This window comes from Mesocricetus auratus, unplaced genomic scaffold, assembly GCF_017639785.1.
Source record: "Mesocricetus auratus isolate SY011 unplaced genomic scaffold, BCM_Maur_2.0 Super-Scaffold_100029, whole genome shotgun sequence".
NCBI classification, from domain to species: domain Eukaryota; kingdom Metazoa; phylum Chordata; class Mammalia; order Rodentia; family Cricetidae; genus Mesocricetus; species Mesocricetus auratus.
Window position 1 is genome coordinate 20,465,344 of NW_024429210.1, and position 12,413 is coordinate 20,477,756.

The 12,413-nt window shown below is 37.0% G+C and overlaps 1 protein-coding gene and 1 long non-coding RNA gene across 4 annotated transcripts in view; one reads left to right on the forward strand and one right to left on the reverse strand.

Moving 5' to 3' along the window:
* Psme4 (proteasome activator subunit 4) overlaps positions 1–12,413 on the forward strand; it is a 100,549-nt gene that overhangs the window by 78,142 nt on the left and 9,994 nt on the right. For all 3 annotated transcript variants that reach the window (XM_021227276.2, XM_021227275.2, XM_005070337.4), the window contains 7 exons: positions 310–462; positions 1,607–1,711; positions 2,173–2,264; positions 3,529–3,660; positions 4,034–4,242; positions 6,808–6,893; positions 11,925–12,053. In XM_021227276.2, the coding sequence (XP_021082935.1) occupies positions 310–462; positions 1,607–1,711; positions 2,173–2,264; positions 3,529–3,660; positions 4,034–4,242; positions 6,808–6,893; positions 11,925–12,053 (906 nt within the window). The remainder of the gene's footprint in view (positions 1–309; positions 463–1,606; positions 1,712–2,172; positions 2,265–3,528; positions 3,661–4,033; positions 4,243–6,807; positions 6,894–11,924; positions 12,054–12,413) is intronic.
* LOC121134684 overlaps positions 1–12,413 on the reverse strand; it is a 57,003-nt gene that overhangs the window by 30,646 nt on the left and 13,944 nt on the right. The gene's annotated exons all lie outside the window — the stretch shown is intronic.

Here is a 12,413-nt window from a genome sequence, read left to right on the forward strand (position 1 = left end):
ATGGGCTCCTGAGTTTCAAATATTTGATTAAAATTTGAGCTTACCTATTATCTCCTTAATCTAAAGTGAAACTGAAATTAAATATGAAGTTAATATTTACTGTGACTTTTTAAGGCAACCTTTAAAATAATTAGCCCTAGAAGCAAAAACGTATTTTAATATAAAGCTGCAATATTCTTACTATTGTAACTGACATTATAAAGAATTTAAATTCTAATGGGGAGAATAATGTAGACAATAATTGCAAACTTGGTTATCAAGGTAGTACAACATTTCAATACTGAATTAACTTTGTCCTTGTTTTTATAGGGTATATTTAGAAATTTTGATGATGCTTTTCTGCCTGTTCTGAAGCCCCATTTAGAACGTTTGGTTGCAGATTCTCATGAAAGTACCCAGAGATGTGTTGCAGAAATTATAGCTGGTTTAATCAGAGGTTCTAAACATTGGACATTTGAGAAGGTGATGATGTGATCCATCTGTGGTGGGTTTTGTTTGTTTCCTTTGGGTTTTGTTGATTATTTATTTACCACATACTAAAACACTAGGACTGGGGAAAAAGTGGCAGGAGGTTCTAGAGTTCAAGGCCAGCCTGGGCTACATGAGACCTTGTTAGAAGAAAGGGGAAAAAAAAGTAGCAATCAACATCACGTTTATGATATTGCTTCCTGAAATATGACAAGTTCAACTCCATAAAGTGTGCCAAAAATGAAGCCTGGTGATGTGTTTCAGTTGGTAGAGTGTTTTATCATGCACAAAGCCCTCTCTTGGATCCTAACACTTAGTAATATGGACCTAAAATCCAAGCATTCTGGAGGAATAAAGCAAGAAGATCAAAAATTCAAGGATATCTCTGCTCCATCGAAAGTTTGAGGCTAGTCAGGTATACATGAAACACTGTGCTAGGACTAAAGGTGTGTACCACCACAACCAACTTAAAATAAATAAAATCTTAAGAAAAAACAAAACCAAGAAAACTGGTTTCTTTCAAAAAGGAGATTTATACACAACACAGATATCCTTGTCATTCTCTTAGTGGAGCTACTCTCAAATTAGCTCTTTTCCAGAACACATTTAACAAAAAACAAAACAAAACAAAAACCTGTGTCTGGTACCTTTTATCCTGAATACTACCTCCCTATTTGTTCTTTTAAAACCAAAGTGCATGCCTATGCAGTGTGGTCCTTGCATGTGAGATTGTTAGAAAAGGAAGGTCTCAGTTTCCCCTTGAGATTAATCATAGTCTGTCTTTTCAAGAAGACAGTGTGATCTGTGTTCCTATTCAGGTTTCCTTTTGCCCAGTGTGATAGCTGTTATTATTCAATAATTTTTTGTTTGGTTGTTTAAATTTTTCCCTGTAGGAGAGATTTTATAAGGAACCATGTAAAGTTTTCCCTCCTTTTCTGAATGATATTCTGAGAAAGAAATTGAGCTATATCCTGTAGGTCATATGTAATTTTATATACTATGCTATATGAATTGTAGCATAGTAAGATCCCTTACTTGGGTGGTCTACAAACTCCTGTCCTGTTTGTGTGTATTTCCAGGAGGAGCTGTTTTCATAATGGTGTCTGCCACTAACTTTCCTATGTTTTACTTTGAGAAGGTGGAGAAGCTTTGGGAACTCCTCTGCCCCCTACTGAGAACAGCGCTGTCCAACATGACAGTGGAGACATACAATGACTGGGGAACCTGTATAGCCACATCCTGTGTAAGCATACTTTCTGCTTGTTCCCCTTATGAGGCACTATGTCCCCCATGGAATCTTGGCAGTTCATTCTTGCCTTTTGTTGTTCATAATTGAAGATGGTGCTTTTCAACCTCTCTAGAATCCCTTGACTATAACTCTGATTCTGATTTCTGTTCTGATATAGTAACACATTTTAACATCTACTCATCAAACCATGTTTAGGGAAATGTAGTTTGCACACAGTAAAAGTCATGCGGTAGTTATACATGTTATTAATACCAACTGCCTATTGCTCATGTGCTAAGTTGTCTATTTTGCTTATAATTTTCTCAGTGTTAATACAAGTAATAACTAAATTTGCATTTGACTTACCAATTTTAGTTTGGCTTGTTTCTTGTATATTTACTTGTAATATAACCTGGTATGATTGATTTACAGAGTTAATTCTTTTGCCTAATTATTAATTTATATCTTCAACACAGGAAAGCAGAGATCCCCGGAAGCTTCATTGGCTTTTTGAACTGCTCTTGGAGGCACCATTGAGTGGTGAAGGGGGATCCTTTGTAGATGCATGGTAAATAAAAAGAAAACCTGTCACGTTAACATTAAAGATTTGTATTAACTAATGAATAAATGGAGATTAGTTACTAGGCATAGTGGTACATACCTGTAATTCCTGCACTAGGGAGGTTAGGGAGAGGATCATGAGTTTGTGGCCAGCCTGGGCTGTTATACTAAGTTCCAGGCCAACAAGGATTATATAGCACGAGCAAGTCTCAAAACACACAAAATCAAAGCAAAAGAAAGACAGGAAATGAGTTGTCCATGTGCTAAATTAAATGATTAATTTCTTTTGGAGGCTGTGATACTTAGTTATCATTTTATAAGCAATGTGCCAGCTATAGCATTAGTCACCCAGCCTTTTGTGCTATCATCGGTTTTGAGGGGCCATACTGACTTCTTTGTCACAATCTGATTTTTCATTTTCTTTTCTGTTACCAATCATACAAAGCAGAGGGGCCGGAGGACAGTATAGTGGTTGAGTTCTTGCCAAAGAAACAGGGCAGATATAAAGGAAGCTTTACTTAGCATATGCTTGTGACAATGGAAAAAAGTGGAAGCAGTTAAAAAATAATAAAGGAAACCCCCATGAAGGTGATCATTAGTGAGAACACTTGAATAATTATTCTCAAATGTTAGGTCAGGTGCCTGTGAGGTGGCTCAGTTAATATAGATGGTTGCCAACAAATCTGACCACCTGAATTCAACCCTTGGGACCAGCCCACATAGTGAAAGGAGACATACATAGACTGATGCATGCACACACGCACGAAGGCATGTGATGGGGTCAGTGAGATGGCTGGGCTGGTAAAGATAGCGGTACCAAGCCTGATGACCTGGAACCCTCATGACTGAAGTTAAAGAAAACAGGCTCTTGAAAGGTGTTTTCTGACCCTCACCTTCATGCCCAAACCACACCCTCCATCCACACACATACCCAAACACTAAATAAATGTTCTAAAAAAAGTAAGTTCAATGGTTATTTTTTTTTAAACTTAATAGTTGTAAAATATACTACTACTAAAAATAGTTTGGAAATTTTTGTAGTGTAGTAAAAATAAAAAGTAGGTTGAAAATATTTTTAAAAGTAGAAAAAGGGATGTGGAGGGCAATCAAATGTTACTATTTTGAATTATGGGTCAGTTATTAAGTGAAAAGAAGCTATTTATGGTGATCTAAGAGAAAGCAGGGAAAGATTGAAATGGAATAAAGGCATTGTTTATACTCTTAGCATAAGAAAATAGTCTAACAATGTTTCTTCTGTCCTTTAATTATAGCCGACTCTATGTGCTGCAAGGTGGCCTTGCCCAGCAAGAATGGAGAGTCCCTGAGCTATTACACAGACTTCTAAAGTACTTGGAACCCAAACTCACCCAGGTTTACAAAAATGTCAGAGAAAGAATAGGGAGGTATGTGTGACTGTTCTTTTGGTTTGAAGTAGCTCTGGAATCTTTGTATTAAATTTTAATATCTAATAATACATACTAGTTATGTTCCCAGTGAGTGTGATGTTGTCTTCCTCGTGTTTGGTCACTATTATGTTCTGAAAAACAAGACATTGAATATAAATTAGGAAGCAGTGCACTCAAGCTAGCAGTGAGCAGCTACTATACTAGAGGTTTGATCTCAAATTTGTATGGCATGTTTTATACTAGGGGTGATCTGACACCCTCTCTGCTAATAATTATTTGGTGAAAATTAGCTTAGGTTGAGCTGTAACATTTGAATCTCAGTTTTAATTCTCATTCCAGACTGCCTGTTCTTGTATATTTTATTTAACAGTGTGCTGACCTACATATTCATGATAGATGTTTCTTTGCCAAATACTGCACCAACAACATCCCCTTGTATCCCTGAGTTTACTGCTCGAGTCCTAGAAAAACTGAAACCCCTCACAGATGTGGATGAAGAAATTCAGAACCATGTTATGGAAGAAAATGGCATTGGTGAAGAAGATGAACGAACTCAGGGCATTAAACTCTTAAAAACCAGTGAGTGTTTAAAATTGGTAGAAATTCAATTGAAAACGGAGCTATTTTAGTTCCTTTGGGGTCCCCACACACACACTTTTTCGTTTGATAAAACAGTATAAATTTTCTTATTTTAAACTTCTTGTGTATTTTGGTTTGGATTTTGTTTATTTGTTGTTGGATTGTTTTGTTTTGTTGTGATTTTTTTTGTTGTTCTGTTTTTTGAGAACTTGTCTCACCATGTAGCTTCAGCTGTCCTGGAACTTGACTCTCAGAGATCCACCTGCTTTTATCTCCCAAATATGCCAGCATGCCTGTATTTTTTCTTTTCTTTTTTTAAATCATATTTTGTTGATTTTGAGTTGTTGTTTATATGTTCTTACTATTGCTTGCTGGAATTAAAGGCATGTACCACCATGTCAGGCAATTTTGACCATTTTTGAGTGTGCAGCTTAAAGACTATGAGTATACATACTCAGCCCATCTCTAAAATTCTTTTCATGGCAAGCTGAAAATCTGCACCCATTTTACAGTAACTTCTCATTTTTTCCTCTCTTGTTCTTAGCTCCAAATAGCTACCACTTTATTTTTTGAATCTGAAGCTTGGCTATTCTAAGAGGTGCATCATGTCAGTCAAATCGATTGTTTTTATCTCTGGCATAGTTCACTTGGCAAAATAGTTTGTGGTTAATCCATTGTGTTAGTTCTATAGTTTTGAAAAGAGACACCATGGTACTACTCTTATAAGAGAAAACATTTACTTGTGGTTTCCATGTTCAGAGTCCATCATCATGATGGTGGGCAGCAGGCAGACAGACATGGTACTGGAGAAATAGCTAAGACTTATACACCTGAATCTACAGATAGCAGGAAGAAAGTGAGCCGAGCCACTGTGCTTGGCTTGAGTTTCTTGAAACCTCAAAGCTCACTGCTGCCCGCGCCCCCCCCACCCCCACCCCCGGACACACTTCCTCAGTGGCCACCTCTCTTACAGTCTAGTTATCAAATACGGTTCCAATATCCTTGTCTACTCCATACTATTTGGTTTCTGAGTGGGTCCTACTTATCCTAATGGGTTTGAAAAGTTATAATTTTGGTTTGTATTTGTCTGATGACAATGATGTTTATCATCTTTTTACATGTTTAATTGGCCATTTATTTTCTCTGGAGAGAGCTTTTTTTTTTTTTTTTTTTTTTTTTTTGTTTTGTTTTGCTTTGAAAGACGGGGTTTCTTTATGTGGTTCTGGCTATCTTGGAACTGTGTAGACCAGTCTGGCCTCAAACTCATAGAAATCCTCCTAAAGTGTGCCCCCATGTGTGATTTTTCTCTCTTTTTTTTGGCTTTTAGTTGTAGTTGTTTATATGTTCTTTTATTTCTTTATCAGGTAGATGATTTATAAATATTTTCTCCTGTGAATATATGTTCTTTCTTCCTCACTTTTCATTCCCCTTCCTTCTCTTTCAAATTCTGGCTTTATTGTTGTTTCTTGGTTTTCTTTGATTTATTTGAAATAGGATCTTACTCTGTTCGGCCTGCTATTGCTTCCTCAGTGCTGGGTTCAAAGGCATTTGTCATTATGCCTGGCTGTTTTTTTTTTATCTTTTTAAAATTCACTTTGGGCTCATATTTAGGTTCTTAGTCCCCCTTGAGTTAGTTTCAGTATGTATTATAAAGTTAGAGTCTAGCTTTATTGTTTAGAATGTAGACGTTCACTTTTCCCAACACTGCTTGTTGAAAACTTTTTTATTGAATTGCTTTGGTGCTCTTGATCAGCACACATTTTATGCTTTTTTTTTTATTCTATTGTGTGCTTGCCCTTGTGTCAATGCTATACTATTGACTTCTGTGCATTTCTAGTAAGTTTTAAAGTCAATAAGTGTGAGTCTTAATGTTTTCAAGACATTTTGACTACCCAGGGTAGCTTAGGATTTCTATTGCTGTGAGGAGACACCCTGGCCATGGCATTAAGGGAAAACATTTCATTGAGGCTAACTTGCAGTTTCCAGGGGTTTAGTCTATGATCATCATGGTGATAAGTATGGCAGCATGCAGGTGTTAGAGAAGGAGCCAAGAGTTTTGAGTCTTGATCCACAGGCAACAGGAAGTGAACTGAATCAACATTGAACATAGGAAACATCAAAGTCCACTCCCAAGAGTGACACAATTCCTCCAACAAGACCATACCCACTCTGTCAAAGTCACACCTCCTAATAGTGCCACCCTCTATGAGCTCATGGGGACCAATTACATTCAAACTACCACATGGCCTATCCTTTCTAGTAGCTTAAAAAAAGAATTTTAGCTATAACCTACTCTGTCATTATTTTAGCTGCTCCAGAATTCTTGACTCGTGTCAAATATATTAAAAGTACTTGGTAGGCTACTAACAATTTTTTCTGCCCTTAGTTACTTCATGGCAAATACCATTAACATGGGTGCTGTTAAGACTGCTAATGAATCAATCTGATTTGAGATACTATAGCTACTCTTACATTAAAGAGCTGTCAGAGGCATTAGCATTGCATCATTCTACATAGTCCATAATTTGATAACTTGGCTGATTATGTGTGTCTATTTCCAAATAGTATTGAAATGGCTTATGGCAAGTGCAGGAAGATCTTTTTCTACAGCAGTCAAAGAACAGCTTCAACTTCTGCCTTTGTTCTTTAAGGTAAGACTGTAACTTGAAATGAAGAATACCATTCCCTCTGGCCTTCCAAGGAAAGCTATAACCACCACCCAGTAGGTCGATAAGTTTTTAATGTAATATTTGAATTTTGATTGCATGTCTAGATAGATTTTCACAGGAAAACTCATAGCAGTTAACACTGAAAATATGTATACATATATGTTACATACATAATATATACACATAATTACTATTGATGTCTTAGTGATACATTACTAAAAAGAGACACTATGGCCATGACAACTCTTATAAAAGAAAGCATTTAACTAGGACTTCCTTACTGTTTCAGAGATTTGCCCATTATCCTTATGGTGGGGAACATGACACCATGCCAGCATACATGGTAGCTGAGTGATCTCTACTTCTGAAATCTGCAGGAAGCTGAATGAGCCACTGGACCTGGCTCTGAGATCTTAAAGCCCACCCCCAGTGACATATTTCCTCTAAAAGGCTATTCCTACCTAATAAGACCACAACTACTTATCCTAAGTAATGGCATTCCCTGATGATCAAGCATTAAAATATATTAGCCTCTTGAGGACATCCCTATTCAAACACCACACAGTGTGGGTTAATGACAGATTATATATATGGAAGGTCTTTTCATGCAGTTCAGGCTAACTTCAAACTTGTTGTGTAGCAGAAGATTACCTTGAACTATCTCCACCTCATAAATGTTGAAATTACTGGTATGAGTCAGCAAACCCAGTTAACATTAAGTTTTACAGACCAAGCATTGTTTCACCATTATCCAATTTTATTTTAGAGAACATATGAATGGTTAAAAGGGACAATGAAATTTTAGTATGGCAATTTCTCTTTTCTGTATTCCTTATGTAGCGGTTGTAATTTAATAAACCATTTACTGTATAGTAGCTTTGATTTTATTACAGCCATTTACTAGGTAGACAGTAAGAGACAACAATAGGAGCCAGGTACTTGGATTCAGTCTTGGCTCCATGGCTGGTGGACTGACTATGTAATCCTGACCAAATAATCTATCCCCTCAGAACTTCTTTTTCCTCATGTGCAAATTGAGAGTAGCATCTACACACTTCCTAAGGTAAAGGTTATGTGACTTAACTTTCATTCTTAAAATTGCATTTTGTGGTTGGGCGTTGGTGGCACACGCGTTTAATCCCAGCACTCGGGAGGCAGAGTCTGGCGGATCTCTGTGAGTTCGAGGCCAACCTGGTTTACAGAGTGAGTTCCAGGACAACCTTGAAAGCAATACAGAGAAACCCTGTGTCCAAAAACAAAAACAAAAAAACAAAAAAAAAATGTGTTTTGTGATTGAACTCAGAAGCATGAATACCATTTCATTTGAATTTTCCACTCCTCATATTGCTGTTAGCAAAGACCAAGAGTTCAGATTAAATAGAATAATACACTTACCTATTGGATTCTAAACTAAGTTAGAAAGGTGCCTGCCTGTGCAAAGTGCTCAGTGCCTGTGTCAGGCATGTGATGAACACTAGAAATGGTCAAGGATAGGTTATTATCATTGGCAGAGCTCTTGTCCCTCTCACAAATTACCAATATGAAACATTAATAGTTTTATATAAAGAGTTAACCTACAGCTGTCACAATGGCTCAGTGGTAAAGGTACTTGCTGTCAAACTTGACAACATGAGTTTAATTCCTAGGATCCACATGATGGAAGGAGAGAATAGATATCTATAAGTTGTCCTCTGACATACACATGCATACTGTAGTGTGTGTGCATGCATACAAACACAAATAAATTTAGAATAAAGTTAACCCATAAAAATAAATTTTGTTTACATTGTCAAGAAATTCTTAAAGCTAGGTATAGTGGCACATGCCTTATATTGGGCAGGTGAGGCAGGAGGACCAAGTGCAGGACTAGCTTGGGCTACAAAGTGGGTTCCTGTCTCAAAAGTCCAAAGTAATCCTTATCATTGAGGAAAGATTTTTTAAAGAATATTTTCACAGAGTCCTGGTTGTAAGCATTGCGACTCAGATGGAAAGGTATCATGACATCTGGGAACCAAAGAGTACCACAGAGTCACAGCACACAACACGCCTCATACATGAGACTTATTGGGAGGGAAAAACCAGGAGGGTGACTGCCTCTGCCCAGACAAGAAACAGCAGCAAACTGAACAGGATACAGGGCTTATATAGAGTTTCTTGGGAAGGGGGGCAGAACTTTTCAGGTCAGATATTGGTGGGATTTCATGTCCAGGGATTGGCTTTTTACTCTGTAGGGGAAGGGGGCAGCTGTTATGGCACTTATGAGTATTTTGTGTGTAGAACCTGGCAGTTACAGGTCCTTAGGGGAGGGGCTGGCAATGTGGCTCGAGGGGCTACACTGGTACTCTTGCATTTTTTTTAATTGTTAAAAAATGTTTAGGTCTATGAGCAGTTTGACTGCATATAAGTAAGTACACAGCGTACGTGCTTGATACCTTCAAAGTTCAGAAGAGAGTATAAGATCCCCTGGAACTGAAGGTACAGACAGTTGTGAGCTGCTCTGTGGGTGCTTTGAATCAACCTAAATACTCTAGAAAAGCCCCAGTTGCTCTTAGCCACCTCTCCACCGTAGTCTGCCATTTAGCTATGGTTCTTTTAATATCAAGCACTGGAAATCTACTGAGTGGTAAAGCAAAAGTAGTAAATTAATTAGATTACCAGAAAATATCTAGGTAGTTTACAGAACAAAGTAAAAACTGTAAAGCTGAGTAGAAGCCATAGCTCCAAGGATATAGATTACTCCAGGGCATTGGTTGCTTCAATCCCTTCAAGATCTACATGCCAAAATCCAAGGTTACATTGAGCAATCTTTGATTCTTTGCTTCTCTTGGACTACTATCTCTTGATTGGCAGTCCTGCAGAACACAAAAGAGGATGATCCTTTAAAAGAAATTGGTGTTCCTGCTGTAGCAGGAATGGATATTGATATAGATATGTACCTGTTTATATACACTAAACTACCTTTTACATGTTAAAGAAATCATCACCTAATGTTTACGAATATTGAATTTTTATTTTCAAAAACTTTTATTTTGGATTCACAGGAAGTTGCAAAGTAACTAAATTCTATGTTATTTTTCACTCCATTTTCTCTAACATTTAACATTCCACATTTGTGGTATAATCTCACAATTAGGAAGCTGACATTGGTCTACATAGTACGTATTTCTGTGTCATTTTACCACCTGTATAGATTCGTGTCTTACATACTGCAACAAAAACAGAACTATATCATTACAATGATACTCCCTTAGTCATACCCATTTCATGCACAAACTTATTTATTCTCAATCTTTATAAATTTGTTAAAAGATTTTTTTTAATGTCTATGTTTTTGCCTTATGTACACAAAGGCCAGAAAAAAAGGCATTGGATGCCCTAGAACTGGAGTTACAAGTAATTGTCCTGGAGTGCTGGGAACAAAGCCTGTGCCCTCTGCAAGAGCAGCAAGTGCTCTTAACCACTAAGCCGTATCTTCAGCCCCTCTAGCCTAATGACCTGAGTTCAAAACCCAGGACTCAGATTTGGAAAAAGAGAGCCAACTCCTGCAAAAATTTGTTCTCTGATCTCTACAGCCTGCACACATAATTATTCAGTGTGATTTTCAATTTTTAAAACAATACTAGTAGTTGTAAATTTAAGTAGAACATATCAGTATAAGCTTTTTTCTGTCTTTATTTCATAGCTTTCTCCACCCAAAAGCTTAGGAAGAAACCCTCACAGAGTGGTAACAATATTCCTTGTACCCAGACTGTGTTTCCTGAGGATCATTTCCTATGAAAATAAGGCCTTCTTAGAGAAAAACATCTAAGATAAACTAGCTTATCTTGACCTATCATATCTGAAACCAAGATGCCAATTTGAGTTGAAATGGTTACCATCTTGAAGAGCAATATAAAGCCGTCAGATTTGTTGAAATTAAGGGGTTTATGATGATAAAAGTACCTTCAAAAAAATAATTGTTCACCATTGCAGTGTAGGAAGGAATTCACTATTCTGAACAAGGGAAAGCTTTTCATATATAAAATATTCTAAGTAGCAGTGAACCGTGTTTTAAACTTCTTTTTTATAGTGGATTATTGCATAAGGAAAAAAATACAGTGAAGGAAACACGTAACAATTCTTATGTTGTGCCCAATATCACCTATCAATAAAATGAAACCTAGATCAAATGGCCAGGGTACAGAACATATTATCGCATGGATACAATCGGGAGACCATGACTGAGGAAATTACTAAATAAAATTTCAGTTTCTCTGTTCAAATGTGAAAATTTTCAGATATTTAGAAACAAAGCTTAATACTAAAGGCATCATGTAATTATTATGATTTTTAGTGATTCAGAAATCTGTTGTAACAACATGCCCGTGCTGCAGTGGGGGAAGTTTGAATACTATGGAGTTTTTGTGGTTCTTTTGCTTTGTTTTGAGACAGGGTCTCATCATGTACCCCTAGTACACCTAGAACTCACTGTGTATTAGACCAGACTTTCCTCAAACTCACAGAGATTTGCCTACTTTTCCTTCTGAGTTCTAAGCCAAAGTCTAGCTACTATTGAGTATTTTATGTTGTAACTGATGTTTCAAGTATGGTGATGTCATTCTAGATTGTATTTAAAAAATAACATATTGGAATATTTATGAAGCTTGCTTCAGGTAATTTAGTTGATAAAAGGGGACAGCAGGAAGCAAAAATTAAACCAGATTATCCATGAATTTGCCATTGTTTAAGAAGTGATTGATATATAAGGTACTCATTGTATTTTCATATATGTTTACAACAATTCCCAGTGAAGTTGTTAAAAGTAAAAATGTAATTTTGTTTGAAGTTTTTATTTTGAGACAGGGTCTTTCTGTAGTCAGAAATTGGTCTTCAGATTGACTGCTTAGCCCTGGCTGGCCTCAAATTTGATATTTTCCTGCCTCGTCCTCCTGGGTGCTGGGATTTCTGTCATGTATGGTGCCTGTACTTATTGGTGATCATTCACTGTTCAGTTTGTTTTGCTTTGTTCTCTAGATCGCCCCAGTAGAAAATGACAATAGCTATGATGAACTGAAAAGAGATGCAAAACTCTGTTTATCACTAATGTCTCAGGGGTTGCTCTACCCTCATCAAGTGCCTTTGGTACTTCAGGTGCTAAACCAAGTAAGTATGTGGCTGCAATATTTACATCCTCTGTCCAGCATTGTTTTGCCATTTTGAGGGTTTCACAGTGAACTGTAAAATACACAATGCTTGATTTTTGTGGTTGTTTGTTTTCTTCAAGAACCAATGTATAGTATACTTCTGGGGGCAGGCGTAAAAATTTCTTCTGCAAGGCAGATCAGTAGACAGACAATAACTGTCTGTCAGCACAACTGCATCAGCATCTCCTTCTGAACCTCTTTGCTCTCAGCTGATTCTGAAGATCTTTGGTTTGGAGGCAGACAGACCTGAACTGGAATGTTATTCCAGTACTCACTTGTATGACTTTCAGAGACTCATTTAATCTTTCCACCCTTCAGT